The sequence below is a fragment of the Apteryx rowi genome, unplaced genomic scaffold (genome assembly GCF_003343035.1).
Source record: "Apteryx rowi isolate R43461 unplaced genomic scaffold, aptRow1 scaffold_140, whole genome shotgun sequence".
NCBI classification, from domain to species: Eukaryota; Metazoa; Chordata; class Aves; order Apterygiformes; family Apterygidae; genus Apteryx; species Apteryx rowi.
The window spans coordinates 665,831-686,170 of NW_020447642.1; the positions used below are offsets into that span (position 1 = coordinate 665,831).

The window sequence follows — 20,340 nt, forward strand, 5'->3', positions numbered from 1 at the left end:
GCCGCTCCCCGGCGGCCGCTTCCTGCCGCGGCTCCGCAACGGGGGGAGCCGCCGCTGCCCGGGCCGCCATGGAGGCACCGCTGCAGCACTCCACCACCGCCGCTGCCGGCCGGGCGGCCGCCCTGGCCGTCGCCTACCTCAACCACCGGCGCGGCGGGCCCAGCCGCGGGCTGGTGCTGCGCGCCGTGACCACCACCACTGCCCAGGTGAGTCGCCTCGGCCCGGCCCGCGCGCGGGTTATTGCCCAGGAGCCCGACTCAGAGCTGAGGGGCTCTCGCTGCCCGGGGCCTTCGACAAGGAGAAGGAGGAAACTCCGCGCCAGCACCGCTCCCACCTCCTCCCCTTCACCTTGCTCTGAGTTACAGTGAAGTTCTCTGTTTAGCAACGGAGAGCAGGGCTCTATCACACCTTCTGATCCAAACATGTAAACGGACCCCTTGGACCTTTCTCCTCCCTCCTGCCTCAGGAGACCCGCGGGCCGCTGGGGGGGACGAGGGCCACCTCTGCACAGCCCTGCGCAGTGCCCCGACTCCCAGGCACACGCTCAGTCTAGCTCCATCCTGCTGATAGAAATCAAACTGCCTCTCCGACGCAATACAATACTCTTATTTTCTTCTCACTAACATGGAGATAATTCCTCAAATGAGCACGAGAGGATTTGAAAAAGTTTCTGTTGTTTTCTACTACCAAAGATTGCAGTAATACTAAATATGAATAAACCTGGTTATTATCTGGTTATTTGCTTTATGAATTGTGGGCAACAGCTTAGCTTATCTTTCATGGACAAGCTAATGAGCAGACAAGGATGAGGCCAAGGCCTTTTAAAACAATCAATGGCACATCCTAAAAAAATACTCAAATTATGCTTCTTCTGCAGATCTGGAAAACGGAGGTAAAAGCTACCTTTGCATCTCTACACCCTTCAGCAGGGGCTTTCATGTTTGGTGTCTTTGCTGTGATGTATAACCTCACAGCTGAAAACCAGGGTCTGTCTTGCAGAGATCGTTCACCTATTCAGTACTCTTTATTTGATACAGAGCCCCCGTCGCTAGACACGTCAGCACAGGGAGATCAAAACGTGCATCAGGTCTTGCAGTACAGGTATAAGTAAGGCCTGTTTGCGACAGCCTCGCTTGAGGCCCTAAGAGCAGTACAGGTCTGCGACACCTGCACCGCAAGTACAAAACACATTTTATAACCCTGCCCATTTTGACACTACTGCTGCAGCAATCGCGCCCTTCACCAGGCAGCGAATGCTTCGGTCAAGGAATCGGTCCCCACGCAAGATCGTACGCACGCTCGGTTAGGAGGATACTCTTTGGGTTACGACCAGGATAGACCAAACTCTCACCACAGACCTTTTCCTGACTCGCTAGTGAACCTGCTATGGAGCACCGGTTATAGCAAAACTAAACCATCTGCCTAGGTCATTGTTTTAGATATCCAATACTGCAGAGAGACACAATACAATGTGCAATATAATGCAAGATGTACTTAATAAAAGGAACCTAATGAAGACTCTCTTGTCTCAGTATCTAACCAAGCAGCAGTTACGGAAGAGAATCGTATTGTGAGCTCTAAGACGGCAGTTAAGTAGTATGCAAGAGTGGAAAGGGATTCGGAGATACCTAATCAGATGTTACACAAGGCGCAGATGAAACGAGTGATCTTAACACGGTAGGAGGAAATAACAGTCCTGCTCTACATCTGTATTACAGACAAGGACTCCGCTGCAACGTGTTTCACAAGAATAATTACAATCTTTTCCACAATGCAAAGTAGTTCAGTACTACAAAATACATGTTTTCTCCTTTAGGACATCGACAACATTGGACGTAAATACCATCTGAAATTGGTGTTAGAAGATATCCTTGAGAAAGTGAGTTCAGATTCATTTAATTAATAAATTCTATGAGCAGAAATTGGCACTCCTGATGCGTAATAAAAAGCCAACAGTTTGTGCTGCTGATCCCAGCTGAGGCCAGGAGACACACATTTAATACTTTTTTTTGTGTTTCAAATTTTTCTGTGTTGTAAATCAGGCAAAAAAAAAAGAAAAAAAGAAAAAAAAAGAAAGGGCTGAATCTCCCCTGACAGGGAACTATCATTTTCTACACCACAAAAGCCCTGAATAATAGCTGGTGCCTACCACCATGACACAACAAGATCTTTGAGGGATGACAAGGACATTTTGGCATAATTTTCAATTTCCAGTTAGAGTTATTTTAATCCATTTCTCCAACTGAGTAACACAAGCAACATTCTACACCACACTGAACATTGCCTTTTACGTCACGGCAGAAAGAAAATTACCTTTAAAATATATTCACATAGATGCTACGAATTTGACCTTGTTTTAAATAATCCCAATACTCCATTGGTCAGACTCAGAGAAAATAGCAACTATTCAAAGAAAAAAATACATTTTATAAGTGTGAGTTAACAATATTATACATGTATTTACATAAATATTAATACACGTGATTAACTCTGTAACAGGACAATATTGTTAACTGCACTGCTGAGATTCTTTATCATCTGGGCAAGGAAAATGCTGCTCCAGATGTACACTTTACAATTGAAGGAGAACTTAAGAACACTGATGAACAAGATAATATATTCTACAATCGAATCAAGAGCCTGAAGAAAGAGCTTGTGGCTCAAAACATACCAGGTACAAAGAAGGGGGTGGGGGAGAGGGAAGTTACTGAAAGAATGTCCTCCGTGGCCAGAAGCAAACTGGAGTTGAAGCGGTGGTGGTCCATGACCCATGTGGGAGCCCATGCTACACCAGCCAGGAGCGAGGGCGATCGGGCCGTTAGCCCTACTCTGAATACATGCGTCTTTACTTTCTCTTATTCAAGATGGTTTGTCAATGACAACACTACCAAATTCATTCATTCATTCCAAAATCCAGAATCAATCTATGATGTGCACATGATTGTTTCCTGAACACCCCTTTTACCTCTGCTTTATCAACGCAGCTGTCACGGTGGTGGTTCGTGGCACAGTACATCAGATGCCCTGACTGTAGTACTCAAGCCTGTTCTTACCTTAGAACAACCCCTCCCTTGAAGACGTTACAGACTATAAACAAACAGTGAGAAGTGGGAGGGAGACAGACACAGTGGTGATGTAGCAGCTATTCCAAGGTTATAGAGGAGGTCTGTGACACAGCAAGGAACCCAAGCCATGTCTCCTAACCTTAGCCCCAAACCCTACTCATTAGACTGTACTATTAATGACTGCAAATCCATGAATCTTGCTTAATGCGTATTATTTGTCCTCTCTGCCAGACAGCCACGGCAATGTGCCCCCAGAAATGGAACCCATCAGGCTGCTAGCTCGGGTCGCCGCTGGGTATGTGATATGGCAGAACTCTACTGAAAATACTCGGTACGAACTTGCCCAGATTAAAGACGTGAGGCAAGTGGTAAGTTACCATCAATGACCTGCAAGAAGAATAACTCTTGTGGCAGACACTAGACTACAGCTGTGGTTAAGTTCTTAAGCAAGAAACCTCAATTGCGTCTGGATTTCTTGGTCTGGTTCATTTTTAAGCCAGTGTTTGCTTTTTATTCCCCCCACCCATTCACTCTAGCAAATCTTGCTTTCACTGATGACTTGAATGTTTATTTAGATCATTCCTTCTCTTCAAAAGTTTTGCTTATAGATGCTGTATATCCTTGGCAACAACAGTATTTATGCTTGTCAGTTACAAAATTGACTTTTCCACCTGGAGGTCATCACTTTGATTAGAATCTTATATTACTTTCCTGCCTTTCATTTATAGTCTCCTGTAGGCCCAGCTGACAGTATTCTTGCCTCTGCAGAATATACATTGGAATATTCTCCTTTTTCTTTTGATGTACACCATGATCTGTCATGCTCCCTCTGATATCTATCTTAAAGCAGATCACAGTCACAGTAATATGGCTTGACACATCTGCAATACCCAAGCAAATAGTAATGGGTTGCATCTCGACTTCAGCAGAACACAATCTACACTGCTTTTTGTTTGCAGCATTCCAGTTTCCAGCCATCTGCTAGTTCACCTCAGAATGCTAATCAAGAAAGAAAGTATTGATTTAAGTTCACACTCTTAATATTAGCTTTTTTACTTTGCTCTTCCCAAACTTACTTTTTACTTTTACTAATGCTTTTTTTTGGGGGGGGGGGGGGGGAGGAGGAGAAAATATCTTAAGCCTAAACTTAATTTTTACCTGAACCATTCATACAGAAGAAATACTCTCCAATTTTTTTTTTTTTTTTAAATGAGCCAGTTAACAATTCGTATTACACTTACTTCAGGGATAGCTGTCTACCCGATCTGAAAAGTTCACTCAATCGGAGCAATGCTCCTAGACTTATATTAGCATGGTAATCATTGATTAAAGTTTATGATAAGAAAATAGTATTCAGGGAAATGTGTCACAAAAAAGGAAAGGAGCAAAATACCTCAAGACAGAATAATTTACATTTTCATTAATTTCTGAGTGATTACAAATACTGTGTTTATACTGAGCAGATGTGGATTTGTCATTAGCTGCCAAATCAATAGGCCTTGCAGACTTTTTACCTGGAATAGGCTTAACTGATAAGCAACCTGTTTTCAGAAAAGTTTTTATAGGGTCATTATTATTATTTTTTTAATTAACATAATTCTGTGGATTCCCCAATTCTTCTCTCCTCTACTTGGAAAAAAGATGGTGTGAGTTAAGAATAACTCCAACAGATGGTTAATTTCAAATTCAAGAAAATTTAGTATGTAGTCTAGAATAGAGAAACCAGGACTTCATATGTAGAAAACCCAGGATATCAGGAGTCTTCAGAATAAACTTCCAGAGTCCAAATGTTTGGCCACTCAAAATAGCCAATGAACTTCTATGAAGTTCTGGATATGAAGAAAATGCAGAAACTCATTCTAGGAGCAAGATTTGTTAACATTTTGCTCCCTCTGATATCTACCTAAAAGCAGGTCATGGATGCTGTAGGGTTATGCATGGGCAAGATTTAAAAACCCTATTTAACAAATTAGATTAATTTAACGATAAAGGCGGCAAAATACTATTAAACTAGATTACTTTGTTAATCAAGCTAGTAATTTTTTTTCCTTTTCTATTGTCTGAAGAATAGATTCGTAAAGTATGTTGCACAGGCCAGTGGGTATTCTGTTGCTCACACAGCCACTGATAACTTGTTAGCCACTGTAAGGCCTCTGGAGTGCCTTGCAAGTCTCATCCTTTTGACAATTTTATTCAGGATTATTTAGGCGAAACCAAAGAACCATAAGACTATACAACCAGGTGTTCCTTTCCAAATAAGTTCCTCAAGTTGGAAAAAAATCTAACTTCAAGGCAGGAATTAGCATGGTTTCAAATTTTATATTCAGTCTCTCAAATGCAATTTTGGAGTTCATGGAAATACAAAACAGTATCTTTCTGTTTTGTTGTAGTGACTACGCTACATCTGCTTTATTCATTAATATAAGCTGCCAGTTTCATCTACCAAAGACTTTTTATTATAACAACGGGAACTGATTCACTGCTCTTAAGGTGGAGCGAGCCCCAAATTCAGCCCTTTTCATCTTGTCTTTCCAGAAAAGAAGTGATGATTACCTTGAATTTGACTACATGGTTCTACTTCACGAATTTGTGTCCCAGGTAAAGTCTTATTTCTAAAAACAAAAAATGTCTTTTTTTGTTTCAAGACTGCCAACTGCGTAACCTCCAACTCAGCCATGGGGATGGTGAGGCGTTCACAGGTCTGATGCTTGGAGGTTGGGCAGCAAACTGCCTAAAGTTAGAGCAAAGAGCGCCCACCCGTCTCAGCGTTCTCTGCTTCTGCCCCACGCAGGCAGGAGACAAGTCTCTAACTTGTGTCAGGAGACTGCAATTTTCAACTGATCTGGGCCCTTCTTTGAATGGCAGAGGTTCAATATATGGTCATTGACAGATCTCCTCTCTTGGAAGATACTGTTGCCAAACCAGCCAGGGCTAAAGGGGAAAAAAAGCTGCAGCATCCTGGGCTGTTAAACTCCATTCCAGCTGGAGCTGCAAACAGGGCACTTCTCTACTAGAGGGACAGCAGTGGAGGACTAATATGCAAAAGCATCATCTACCCCAATTTTCCTCAGAGAGAAGGATACAGGGTACAGCACAAGCAGCAGTAGCTTTGTTTCCTAGAATAGTATTTACGTTGTATGTTATTTTCATCATAATATTGGAATCTTGGCAAATGTTTTCATGAGATGCTGCTGCAGAGAAACTGAAAGAGTTTACACAGTAAAGAGCTTCTGGCCTAACTTCCTGTAATTAGTCATCCTCTGATAACGATGAGAGATTTCACTCCCACTCCTAGCTTCGCTGTTTCCTACCCCACTGCACTTTCAGTGAAGTTAGAGCATCTATAATGCTTTAGTTCCTCAGAATTTTCTGTGAAGAAAAATTCCTAGAAAGTATTAGCCACCAAACTGCAATTCAGAAGTATAGGTGCTTCGTTGTGCTCCATTTTGGGAGGGAGGAGGGGTGTCCCAAGACATCAACAGCACTGTGGTTAAGAAGGGTAATCCTACACAGACACACTTGAGCTGTAAAACTAGCCTGGAAGAGGGAAACTGTGTAGCCGCAGCAGAACAGAGCACCAGACAGGCTAAAAAAAGCTTGACAGAGAACTTAAATACTGAGAGCTCTACAGGACTGAGTGCTATACTGCTTACCCTGCACTGTTACTGGTGTTTGATCAACCCAGTTAAAAATCAGCCCAGGTAGGGCTGAATTATAGCAGTCAATTCCAGTTCAGTATTGTTCAAAGAAAATACCTTCTCACTTTCTCCAGCACACCATTTACTTTCTACCCACAGGAGATTATTCCCTGGCAAATGACAGTTCTCTGGCACCCACAGCATGGCGTTAAAGTAACACGGAACAGCCGTCAGCCAAAACATGCGGAGTACTAACAGAGCACCTGGCCCTACAGTGGCGGAAGCTGAAATGCTACAAGTGTTTGAAGGGGGGCAGAGAAGTAGATGGGGGACACACAGTCCAGGTACAAATAACAAGTCCTTGCTCAGTAAAACTTTTCCTGTGCATTTTGCTTTGATCTAATAACCCAACAGTCATTTTATCTGCTGCATAATCAAATGCTGTGTCAAAATTAATAGAAAAACTTCTTGTTGCTAGAAAGAATACTTACTGCACAGGTGCAGAGATGTTCTCTCTAAAGGCGACTTTCGGCTTTCCCATGGTGCAAGGACAACCATATTCTCTTTCCATTCGCTGCAGAAAAAAGCAGAATGAAATTCAGAACTGTTCCTATACATTGGCAGCATTTTTTATCACAGATAATTTTAAAGTGAGAAGCTTGATCGGGTTTAACCATTTTTTTTGGTCTGGGTTTTTTGGTTTTTGTTTTTTTTTGGGGGGGGGGAAAACAGATGTTATGAATTATTCACTGTCATTCTACTGTCATCCTTGTTTAGGGGCAATATCTTTAGATATAGAACAAGGCAACAGCATAACTACTGCATTCAAGTTTAAGTTTTCAAAGACAAAAAACATCTTTTCTTCATTCTGTCAACATTCCAGATACATCTACTCTGTTAGGCTGAATTAAAAAAATCAATATTAGCTTGAAAGAAGTAAACAGATCATTGTAAGTAACTAATCCTACTGCATGCATCATCTCTTATTATGGAATTACATACATATAAAAGTATAGAAATAGAATTTCTCTCTCTCCTATAGGAAAATGGTTAATATTAAAAGTCACTATAAGCAAAGGCTGCTAAAGCAAAATGCAATAATTAATACAACTTTTTTTGTACAAAATTGGATTTGCACCATTGGTTTTGTACCAAAAAGTAAAAATATTCCAGACTGAAGGTTTATTTAAATAGATTACAAGCCTTCAGAAAAGAACCACTAGGGAGAAAGAATCTTCAAGAGCTGACTAAGAAGTTAAACACTTCCCCAAGCAGCTAGTATTGTTCACATTAATGTCACAGTGCCTTCTGTTAGAAAGGCCTCAAAATAGCTGCCATATGATAACCTTGATTTACCATTACATCAAGTGGAGTTGTATCTCCAAACAATCCGGTAAGCCTAATGTGAGCTCAGGGGCCCAACTACAAAATCAGGCCTACAGCCTGGCCTCAATTAGCCCATCTGCAAATAGATTTTGGCGCAGCAATGCCACATCTCAGGCAGAAAGGAAGGAGAACTCTTGGTTGGGAAACTATTCAAGAGCACAGTCCATGGAGTCTGCTTTCAAAATTACCTGAGCATAGATTTCCAAGTGCAGTTCTCCCATTCCAGAAACAATGGTCTCTTTGCTCTCATCATCAAAATGGACTCTAAAGGTGGGATCTTCTCTTGTAAAGCGGTTCAGGCCTTTCGAAAATTTATCAAAGTCATTCTAAAAACAATTACACATGCAAAAAAACATTAATTCAGCATCTGAAAGTCGCAAAACAGAAAAGGCCTTAAGTTTTCCTTCCAACTGCTTAGCACTTCTACCCTCATGAGGTTATTTTCTGAAGCACAGCCAAAGATTTATAACTGCATTTATTCTTCCAGCTCCTGGATGCTGATAAAGTTAGCCTGGCTGTCTGCAAGCTTGATGGAACAGGAAAGTCCCCTGAGTTTAGCTTATCTCTACTTTTCTTATGGAAGGCAGAAGTAAATATCTTTTAGTTTGAATTAGCTATTTCAAGTCCACGTTTACTTAAATCAGAGACATACAGCTTCCCTATGGTTAAGTGATACCATCTAACATATTGATATATTATCTGAATGATATGTTCTTAAGCAGTTCAGATAGAATATTTTAAAACACTGCTCATTTTAGCCTATATGAATCAGTATTTGTCTGCTAAACTGCACAAAGTGATAAAAGCAGCAGCAAAAGGCAACTCAGAAAAAGGTTAATTCATAGGCTCCTACCTTGTTGGAAGGCTTGATAGCTACTGAAATGACAGGATCAGGGATGTGAATTGATTCCTGTAATGGTTATAAAGGAAGAGATCATGGAATCAGGTTGTACTACATCTGGTGATGTAATTTCTCCAGAAAAGTCTGATCACAAGAACCCTGGGTTCCAAACAGGCACAACTGCTCTACTTATCTAGCTTGTGTCTAATACCGTACTGTAACAAAAATATGTAATTCTCCTCAGGATTACTAGGCTATTACCGAATACTAGTTGTAATGCCAACCACAACATATTAATACTATTTCTTGGATGCAAGTTGATCTCCGCTGGGATTTCACACTAGACACTGCTTCCATAGTCTAATGTCTGATTTTGTAAATGTACATATAAATAGAATAGATATATCTGCATATGTGTACAAATACATATCGCAATACTTTCGGGATAACAGCATCCTCTCAGTATTCAGCCACAGATTGACAGAAAAGGAGGAAACAATGGTCCTGACACCCCAGAAATGTTTGTTTCACAACAGTTTGCTAAAATTGAAGTAATGTATTTGATGCCAAGTGCGGTAAATGAGTGTCTGTCTCTTGCACACACCATACATCTACATGTTCAGGCTCCTTGAAATATAACAAACAATCACAATTATTTGCAGTTGTATACACATCAAAAAAGTACTTAAACTGAACAAAAGATTAAAAACATTTAAGAACAGAATCCTGGAAATTTCAACGCTTGATGAAGCACACAGATTAAGAAGCGTACTTACCATGGAAATGTCAGTACTAGTTTTATCAGTGAAAGTATCCCCGCTAGCACAATCAATCCCAAACAATGCACATATGTCTCCTGCATAAGCTTCATTTACATCCTTAAGAAGAAAAGGTTCACTATTTAGATATCAGTGAAAGACATTAGTATATTACAAAGATACAGCAAAGATATAAACACTGTGCTTAAAAGCCCAAAGTTAAACTCCTTTGAAAATTCCAGCTTTGACAAAGTGTTCTGCAAACTTTCTATCTATTTCTTCAAAACAAATGCACAAAAAGGAGACCTCAGTTTAGATAGTAATTTATCCTAGTGTAGGGACGTGAAGCAAGCAACATACTAATTTTCAGGCAGTCCTGCCCCAGCTATAGAGTTAAGGAATTATAAACAGGGTAATGCTTGCAGCATTTTACAAATCAATTTTTTAGTTTAAGAATTGTATTCAAAAATCACATGGAAGAAAATTTTGTTGTATATTTTGCCAGTCCTATTTCCCTTTTCCTACAAATAAGGAATATGCGGGGATAATACCACAGCTGGCTTGCTTAGGCTATCACCTCAAAGTCATTTTATAATGCTTCTTAAGCAAAGACTCTTCCACTGAAGTGGAAATAAACTGAAATCGCCTTCAGTGTATTATTACAGAGCTCTATTAAATGCTACAGACAAACATGAATTAACATCAATAGCAAAAATTTGCCATGTAATCACATTGTTCAGAGATAATGAACTAGCTTCTCACTTTTCAAGTAACATTGACTCAAAAGGTGATTAGTTTGCCTGGATTCTACTTCTCACACTCACCTCCATGTTGTCCGAATGCATACGAACAAGTCTTTGCACACGCACTCTCTTCCCAGTCCTAGTGTTATAGATATAATCAGATTTCTTCAGCATCCCCTGATAAATCCGAATATAAGTTAACTGCCCAAAACGGCCAGCCTGAAATGAAAATTAATAAAAATGCATTAAAAGTCAGGTATAATCCTTCTGGCAATCAAGACCACCATTATTCTAAGCATGCTCTGCACTGACAGACTCAATGACTCTGCTTTGAATTTACACACTAGACATGTAAATGAAACTTTTTTTTAATGTAGTCTCAGCTTTCGCTTTACTCTGGGATGGAAACCTGGCATCTCCTTGCAAATTTTTACATTGCCGATTTTACTAGTCCTAAACCTTCATGACAAAGCATACAGTAACTAGCAATTTGGCTGGCCGCTTTCTATACGAAAATCCAAACTGCTACTCTCTAGGTAACAAGCAGCCTGTTTGGTTAAAACGTCATATTTTTTCCTCTTCGTCTCTCTCACATTCCATCATTTTCACCTTCAAGCTGAAACAAGATCTTCCTCTGAAATCATTTGAGATAAGTCAACAAAACCTTCAAAACTTTCAGGTTTTAGCTAAGAAAAACCTGAAGTATTTGAGGCACGTAATCCATTTTAAAACTTACAGATTTGCAATGTTTGATACATTTGATACATCACAAATAATGAATCTGGATACGGTTTTATTCTCCTTCAGGGTTAACACAAGGTGAATACAACTTGAAGTCTCTCAGCAGAGGTCAGACTCTGGTAGCACAGGAATTGAAGTCATTCAGTCACTTAAGGCCCTGGGCCTATATTCTCTAGAAACTGTTAGCTTAGCTGTACCATATATACTGTGACCAAATAATGCCATCACATGCACAGACACATTTAAACACCAAGCTTTGAAATGGGAACTCGAGGGTGCTTTCCCCCCAAAACTAACAACCATCACTGCATAAAGGCATTTCCTGGGGCTCAATGGCAGCCTACTAATAGTAGGCTGTACTCGCTCAGTGCGAGTAAGGCTTACACACACTAACAATTCTCCCAGGAAATGCTCTGCTTCTCTACTGTTTCTGCTGCATTAGAAAGAGAAAAACGTAACAGCTTACCTCCAGTTTAAAAGCAAGGCCTATAAAAGGTTGGGAATTGTCTCGAGCAGAGTTCAATAGGAACTTGGTTTTGTCCTCAGAATCCCTTAGAAAAAGGGTCAGAGAGGGAGTTAATGTTATGAAGCAAACACCGGCAGCTTCCAAACACAAGCTCAGTCCTGGAAGGTCCCCCTTCAGTTCCACAGAAGTTTATAATACAGAGTTACAAGATGCTCACATATGTGGCTCTCATACATTTAGCAAAGATCTCAAACTGCAGCAGATCCCCAAAAGGAGCTCCAAACTATGACATCTATCACTACTCCCTCACCTTATCCAGTTATATTTTGCCACAAAAGCAATTAATTGTACATTCAGCAATTAATCATACATTCAGCCACACTTTATGAGCAAATCTAGTTTTAGAGTGAAAAAATTCTTAAGTTCTGGACCATTTATTGCCAATGGCAAACACCAGTGATGCCTACAGGGGTAGGATTTTGCACTGATACTTAACACAAGTACCATCCTTAGACAGACACACACTTATGGGCCAGACTTGTGACTGAAGCCCAAAGACTCCCAAAGTACTAATCATAGCTCAGAGAATAACTGTAAACTTCAGTGACCTGTTTAGACTTCCAAGATATAACTGATATAAAGAATGGAAGTAACAGGACTGCACCTTACAAGTACTGTGAAGGTCATTTAATTGAAGGCGTTTCTGCTCTGTATAAAGACTTCAAAGAAAAGCATCAAGTTCCACAACATGTCTTCTGTGGAGCAAGAAGTATTGTGCCTGTGTTGTTCTATTCTTGCACATGCAAGACAGGACGGTTTTAGTAAATGCCAGCAAGGAGATTATCCACAGAAACACAAAAGGTAAGCACATTATATAATTTGAATTGCAGCTTCCAAGCTGCAAAGTCGACTTGTCAGTACCAGCAGACATACAAGAAGGCACGTGAAAGACAATGGGTGCAGCTGGCTGTTGCGCTAAATGCTGCTTTGCAACCACATCTTTGTAGTAACTCTAACAAAGGTTGCAAGATTGCAGTCTGGATGCAGTACAGGGAAGAGAAAATGAAGTTGGGTTTCATGTTTCTTAACTGTGAAGGCACATCTACGTTAACAAACACGTTCAGATGAATAAAACATCAGTTAAAACATTTTTAGATGTGCTTTCTGCTCTAATGTAGGCATGGCTTTAAGGAGTTACCATTAATTTATAAACAATCAGCTCATCAGAAAACAATTTTTCAAACTTAACATTCAACAAGTGTTAGAAGTACAGGTATAAACAGTACCCCTCAAATGAGATGAGCTCTTATAATTTTTAGAATGTTGTGCAAAAACTATGATCGTATTGTTTAATGTAAATGATCATGTATTTTGGTAGTAATGTTTCCTGCTACATGTTACACTGCTTTGAAACCTGATTCCAAAACCACTCCACGTGCTCGTGAGTATACTTACGCCTGGTTAAGCATAGCATAGTTCTCAACTTCCGAAGGATTTGGCAGATAATCTAAGACAGCATCCAGCAATGGTTGTACTCCTTTGTTCTTCAAAGCACTTCCCACAAGTACAGGAGTAAAGGACTTTTTCAGTGTTGCTCTTCTGATTGCAAGCTAGAAAAGTATCAATGCATTACTCTCCTTCTGCAACAACTTCAGGACTCTGATGCAACGACACAGCATTACAGATGCCTCTCTCTATCTTTACTGGTTATCTTCACTCCTGGAGTAAAGTAGCTGCCTGCACACAGTCTCCTGCAGACCTGCTGAAGTTACACTGACTGTCTCAGGAATCCTCCCAAGACATCCTAGTAAACACAGTAAGATAATTAACTGCACAGTAACCTCATGCTTATTCAGCACCTTTCACCCAAGCATCATACAACATTGCAAAACACGGCTGGGGGCCAAAAGCCTCCAAAACAGCAATCACAGCCGTCTTCATTAAAGATTTAGAAAGGTGGACAGAAGCTAATTGCTTGCCCCCCAAAAGATCAGTTACTGAACCTAGGCTCCCTACCTTGGTCTCACCTCTCCCTGCCACTAGAGGATGCTATCTGCCCACACTTACAAAGGCCGTCACTCCAAATGAAAGCAGCTGCTGTCTTCTTTGGTAAGCTAAAAAACTGAATTTCCCATAACAGATTGAGGTAGTTAATCACACCATCTGACCTGGGAGTTATTTAGAGTATCTGAAGACAGAAGGCTAAGCGACCTTTATAGGTAAGAGACAGCAATTCAGAATATCTAAGCCAAAAATTGTCGACAAAGAATAAACTTCGAAAAAGCAAACTGATTTATAGGAAGAAATTAGAAAAGGATCTCTTATTCTCAAACTTAAAAATAAATGAATAACTGTTTCCTTGAATTTGTTGATTTAATGACTGCAAAAGTAATGCAAAGAAAAAACTTCCTAGAGCAGCATTTCTGCTCAGCTAGCCTGTGTCTTTCCTGCACTCCGGTGCACGTGGAACATACTGCTGTGCTAATGCCTGGGTTTCTGTTTTGCCAAGTTGTTTTCAAATGAAGCAACATGGCTGCAATTGATCCTTATCAACAATTACCTCAGGAAAAAAAAAAAGTAATTTTATTTTCGTATAAAGATTATTGTTACTGAGTGCCCCACTGAGCAGCTGGGGCATATCAGTTCCTTGAGTACAGCATTTTGGAAAGTAGCAAATGAGGTGTTTGTTTAAGCAGTGGATCTTTAATGAACATCATATGCTATGACTCTGACCTCCAGGAGTGATACCTAGCATCATTTCTATGAAAAGATATTTTCAGCGGAAACTTGGCTGCTGGCCACTGAAAGAAAATCCATCTTCAGGGACATATTAATACAAATTAACCTGCATCTGCAATGCTATAGCCATTATAACTATAATTAATTGGCTTTCAGAAGTGGGAAGCAGAGGCACGCTGAATAAACAAATTCATTTTTGTAACAGATTTCCCTCCCAGCAGGAGCTATCGAAAATAAATTCCTGCTGGAATCTCTCACCTCTTACATAAATGCAGCATATTCCCATTTGCATTGTTCCCTCCTCCAAGTGGAAGACAGATCCTTACAGGTCTCTAAAACTGCTATTTTGTCCTTACCAACTAGAGAAGGGCTGCTTTGCAACATGAACAGCTCATGCTTCAGAAAATAATATTTGCTTGCTGGAAATCCCAAATAACTAAACCCCTGATTACCGAAATAAGAGCTACGTTTACTTAATACTTCTGAAAAAAGCCTCGTGCTTTTATGTCTCAAGCCAAGTTGGGATATACAGATTCCTCCATAGTCCTAGAGACATTAATCACCAGTAAACCACCCATACGGCCAAAACAAACTTTTTTTTTTTTTTTGGTAGCTCTAAACGCAACGTATGTTATAAAGTTGAAAGTGATCAAAGTTTAGGGGCTATGAAGGTTCAAATAAATAAATAAACCTTAAGGGACCCACTGTTTGAACTCGGCTGTCTTCCTCAGCTACCAACTGAAGCACCCAGCTGCAAGCAAAGCAAAGCAAAAGGCGGTGGCCAGCGCCCTGCCAGGCAGACGCCAGGCCCCAGTGCAACTCTGTGCACCACCACTGCTCGAAGGCAAGCTGCTCTAGCTTCAACAGCGGAAGCTGCTCTAGCTTCAACAGCGGCTCTCCAAGAAAAAGCAGTCTGCCCACGAGGCTTCTCCCACTGCAGCGGGCTTTCTGGACATCACTTTTTGTTTGTTTGTTTGTTTTAAATCACATTTAGCAACTGGTCCCTTGCAGCAGGTTCAATCTTCACCTAGGTAATAACTATTAACAGCAGGCACTAGAAGATTACTGCTTAAGCTAACTTCTCTTGGCAGTGGCAAGAAGTGATGGCAAAGAGCAACACAGCGAGGGGCATCACACAAATATTTGCACCACGCATGCATTAACGGGGACCTACATGGCCATCACACAGCTAAAAAGGGCAAAAACCCACCAAGTTGAGATCTGGCCTGCAAAACATACAGACCTCAATATGCTTCTCGCACTACTGGCTGTTCAGACACACATGCAGACCAACAAATTGCTGTGTCAAGAACTGCACGTTACTGTCTTGAGTTTATATATCTACTGTATGGTAAATGTAAGCTCGCTTAGCACTTCTTCTGTAAGGGTTAGTGTCCTCACATTACCTCACACTTATGGCACTGTAAAAGTGAGTACATACATGGTGTAGGCTGTCTTTTAAAAGCTTGGCTATCCTAGTATGAGCACATCTATCTAGACTAAAGCTAATACCATAGTAATTCAAGAGGCATCATTAGTCAACTAAGGTCCTTAGAGAAGGCGGTATGAGCAGATTGCTAAATTTGTCATAAAACAGTCTAAAACAAGGACGTCGCCTTAGCCTGCTCTCAAGACTCTATTAAACAGTGTAAGCCGATCACATCCTGGAGCAAACAGTAGCTGAAATTGCAGAAAGACTGCACAACTGCAGCTGAGTTTCCTAAGCCTCCCTATCACCTTTTATAATGGGGATGTGCACTCGAAGTAACAGCGATATCAAACTGTCACAAGAACAAATAATTTTCAGTCTGTGGCCACCTGCTGTAGGGAGAACAGTGTTCTTCATTACTTCTATGAGCATCCCTTTAAGTTGGTATGTCTTTTGCCATGCAATACCCAAAGTATTTCATAATATAAATCATGCATCAATTTCAAGAAAAGTAACTTTCTTTTTTCCTGAAACTTGTATTTTGACCTGGACTCATTTCTTCTGGATTCGCGCCCCCCCCCCAAAGTCATTCCAATTCCCTTCTGGAGTACTGCGCCTTTCACCTTAGGTGGATGTAATCAATGCAAATACAAAACAAGGCAAGATTTCTTCTGCACAAAGAAGACTTGAAGCAAGTCACACCCAGCAAGTTGTAGCATAGACAGGCAACAGAATGACAGGAAAAAAAAAAAAAAAGACACTGCAAGTACTTTGGAGATGTTTGCTTGTCTCCAAGGAGCACAGAAGCTCAGAATTTCCAGTGCAAATCTACGTAGAGACCTAGTGACCAAGGTCTTCAGTGCCTTCAGTCAAATTAGTTCCCTCCCCCATTTTTTTTTTTTGAAAGTCCACTAGCACAAATTGCTTTTATAGAAGAAAGAGCTCAAAAATCAAGGGTTAAATGGGCCCTCCACTGGGAGTGAACTGGGAATCAACCTGTAGTAGGAGACACTCATACAAGAGGACTCAGGCATACAAAATTTCTTCAAGAAATTTTCTAGGGGAAGAAAGAACACATTGCTACAGAAACAAGGACTGCCATAAAGTTACCTTTAAATCAGCAGCTGTAGGAATCTTTTCTTCCAAAAATAGCTCCCCAAGTTGATCATCTGAGTTAGCAACACATTCAATCAGTTCCCAACGTCTTTCTGCAGCCTCAGTTCTGAATTCAGCTGGAATTTCATCGTATCGAAGAGTCTGGCTACACAAATGTAAATAATATAACCACTCTAAAGGAATACCATATGAATCAAGCTTTGAATCACTAATCATTGTGACGACCAGGCTGATCAAGAAAAATGCACGACAGACATGGATATCGAAAAAAATCACGTAAGAGTATCACCTTGGTTATCTTTGATGCTTAAGCAGGGAAGGGTTTCTTCCCACTCATGGCAGGAGTTTGCAAAGATGCAGGATAACCTGTTCATCAATCTCACCTGCATCTTATCTTCATCCCGGTAATCTCATGTCAAACACACATTATTGGCTCCAATTATGAAGCAAGTCTCCTATTTCTCAGGGAAGCAAGTGTGTCTGCCTTCACACTGCTGCAGTTAGCAAGCAATTCATGCAGCAGGTACCAGCTGCACTAAACTTGACCCTGCAGAATTATTTTGCTGTAACTTGGAGAGCTGAAAGGTGATACCTTAGCCCTAGCACAAACAACATCCCTAATTTTCCAAATAGTGTGCTTCTTCATTTCTGAAGAACTACAGGTTTCTATATTTCAGCATTACCCATACAAATAGCTTCAGCATAGGAAATATTCAAGTTGCAACACTTACCCAAGTGCACCATCAAAATATATAGCTCTTTCTTCAATAAGATCTATAATTCCTTTAAAGTTTCCCTCCAGTCCAATTGGAATCTGAACAAAAGCTGCATTGTGATTTAACTTGGACCTGAAAAAGTGAACAAATATAAATTATCTTAAGAAAGGCAGTCATTAAATATATGTGCTCCAGATGCTTAAAGAACATCCCATTCCTAATATATATGACTACAGTTGAAGTCTTTTTCTCCTTTGACAGTGCCAGCATCTACCAACACAGATGAAAAATGCCTGGTTGCATTTTAATGTATCTCCTGGTTTTAGATCAGTTACTTGATTATGGGAGTTGCTTCTCTCTCAATACACATAAATGCATGCATATCATAAGTGAAATTATGCACAGAAAAATAACAGGCAAGGGGCAGGCAGCGCTTCTTGTGTCTGAACTAGAAACTCTCCAGCCTCGCGTCATCTCCCTGCTGTGAGTCACAGTTAGTACGTTTGCCACCAGTATCTAGGAAAAATTAAAAGGCTATATAACACTGACTCCAAATATAGTTCCATCATCATAATAAATACCAAACTCCCAACTCTCAGATTCTGTGAGTCTGGGCTAACACTAAGATTTGTTTTGCTCCCATTTTCTTGGGAAGATGGAGAATTGTTATAGATTAGACTAAGACTTAACCTCAAGTCATAGATTATCCTCCAAGCTGCAAATACAGACTCCACAAGAGAACATTTTCCAGTGTTCTTAGCGTCAACGTGCTATGCGAATAGTTCAGAATTATTTCACAAAGTGATAAATACCTCAACTGTTGTACTGCTCTGCTTGGACTAGAGCCCATTCTGTCCAGTTTATTGATAAACGTTAAAAATGGCACGCTGTAGCGTTTCATTTGCCTGTTCACAGTGATTGTCTGGCACTGAACTCCTCCAACAGCACACAGGACCAGAATAGCTCCATCAAGAACTCTCAAAGATCTTTCCACCTCAATTGTGAAGTCCACATGTCCTGAACAACAAGAAGAAGACCCATTATTCACAGATGATAAAAGGTAATAAGCAACTGTACTCTTGCAGCTACAGAAAAAAAGCAAAATCCAATGGAATCTGTCTTCAGCTCTACAGAAGAGTCAAGTTAGCACAACTCAAGTGACTAATGAACGCAAAGATGGTGCTACACGTATGCATGAAGGAAGAGTAATCTCAAAGTGTTCAGAGCTGGCGCTACCTGGCGTGTCGATGATGTTGATGTTGGTGTCCTTCCACATGGTGTACGTTGCCGCAGACTGAATCGTGATCCCACGCTGTCGCTCCAGCTCCATAGAATCCATGACGGCTCCAACTCCATCTTTACCTTTCACCTTAGGAAAAAAAAAACATAGGTATATTAGTCCAGGAGAGTCTACTGAGAATTTTACATGAGCCGGAGTGATGCTTTCCACAGTGAGCATCAGCTTTCACACCGGAAAACAGGCAAGATGGGATCATGTGCAATTCCTGAACTATAAACAAGTCTGAATTTCTGGCAGTTTCACCTGCGACTTTAACGTACTTTGCTCTTCTGAGGGTCATCCCTGGAAGAGCTTATTGAGAATCTGTGGCAAATTCTGCTGCACTGCGAATTTAATGAAATAGCACACCCGAAGCTAAAAAAAAATCACGTTTCTATGTTCTGTCTCAGTTTCTCACAGCCATCCTTGACCGTATGAAGAGAAACGTCTATCTGTCATGACGCGATCGCCAGCGAGAGCGGGAATCAGTGAGACAGGCTGGTTTTGAGGGGGCTGAAGGAAGGAGGGCGCGGGGCGCGCGGCCAAGGCACCTCGTGCATCTGCGCGATGCGGCCGGTGTAGAAGAGGACGCGCTCGGTCAGCGTGGTCTTCCCGGAGTCGATGTGCGCGGAGATGCCGATGTTGCGGATCCTCTCGTTGGGAAGGACGCTCGACGCGCACCGCCGGCGGCAGCTGCGCAGAAGCTGCGGGAGGCGACACGGGAGACCGTGACCCAGCGGTCGCTGAAGCAGCGCCATCACGCAGCGGCGCAGAGCCCCCCCCCTCCCTCCCCCCGCCCGGCTTCCCGCCGCGCGGCCGCGCCCCTCACGAAATGGCGGCGGCGGCGGCACCTCCGCAGCCGTTACCTGGTGATGGCGCCGCCGCGCCGCGCCGGCCCGCACCGCCCGCAGCATCAGCATGGCGCCGGCTCCGGCCCCTCGGCTCCCCGCGGGTCACGCCGCTCTCCGGAGCTTCCGGGCGCCGCCGCGCATGCGGGGCCGGCGGAGGGCGGGACGCAGAGGTGCCGCCCCGGTGACGGACGGCGCCATCCGCCATGCGGCAGCGGCGGGCTCGAGCTGCGCGGGACGCGGTGTCGCGACAGCGAGGGAGGCTCGGGGGAGTCAGCGATAGAGGCGGACAAATAAAATGATAACAGGAACGATTAGAAACCACTCTTCAACCCTTCATACTAAAAACGACTCAAAGTAGAGAAATACACCAGCCACTACACTTAAATAAGAGAATCCCCACCCCCATCTATTTCCTTGCACCAACCTTTTTTTTTTTTTTTTTTTAATGCTAAACATGTTTTCCCTCTGGAAACCGAGGCACATACTTTTCCTCACTGCCTTGCGGTTGATGTCATCTGTAAGAACGTTTCCCAGCGGCCCACAGTAAATAATGCACAAGCCATTCTGTAACG

The 20,340-nt window shown here is 41.8% G+C and overlaps 2 protein-coding genes across 11 annotated transcripts in view; one reads left to right on the forward strand and one right to left on the reverse strand.

Annotated features, from left to right (window-relative positions):
• GFM1 (G elongation factor mitochondrial 1) overlaps positions 1-20,340 on the reverse strand; it is a 36,380-nt gene that overhangs the window by 15,283 nt on the left and 757 nt on the right. For 8 of the 10 annotated variants that reach the window (XR_003252185.1, XR_003252184.1, XR_003252186.1 and 5 more), the window contains exons 2-14: positions 19,784-20,332; positions 19,469-19,621; positions 18,875-19,007; positions 18,451-18,655; positions 17,654-17,770; positions 16,917-17,067; positions 13,094-13,248; positions 11,639-11,723; positions 10,513-10,650; positions 9,707-9,808; positions 8,943-8,999; positions 8,278-8,415; positions 7,195-7,277 (exon numbers count right to left, since the gene is read on the reverse strand). Coding sequence is in view for 2 of the 10 variants with exons in the window: in XM_026057801.1 (XP_025913586.1) it covers positions 7,195-7,277; positions 8,278-8,415; positions 8,943-8,999; positions 9,707-9,808; positions 10,513-10,650; positions 11,639-11,723; positions 13,094-13,248; positions 16,917-17,067; positions 17,654-17,770; positions 18,451-18,655; positions 18,875-19,007; positions 19,469-19,621; positions 19,784-19,837 (1,571 nt within the window). In the remaining 8 variants the exon portion in view is untranslated. The remainder of the gene's footprint in view (positions 1-7,194; positions 7,278-8,277; positions 8,416-8,942; positions 9,000-9,706; positions 9,809-10,512; positions 10,651-11,638; positions 11,724-13,093; positions 13,249-16,916; positions 17,068-17,653; positions 17,771-18,450; positions 18,656-18,874; positions 19,008-19,468; positions 19,622-19,783; positions 20,333-20,340) is intronic. The other 2 variants (XM_026057801.1, XM_026057803.1) reach the window with 2 other exon arrangements.
• LXN (latexin) lies at positions 59-7,188 on the forward strand. The gene is made up of 6 exons (XM_026057807.1): positions 59-206; positions 1,817-1,879; positions 2,500-2,674; positions 3,297-3,433; positions 5,601-5,663; positions 6,863-7,188. The coding sequence occupies exons 1-6, from the start codon at positions 69-71 to the stop codon at positions 6,956-6,958; spliced, it is 672 nt and encodes a 223-aa protein (XP_025913592.1). The 5' UTR covers positions 59-68; the 3' UTR covers positions 6,959-7,188.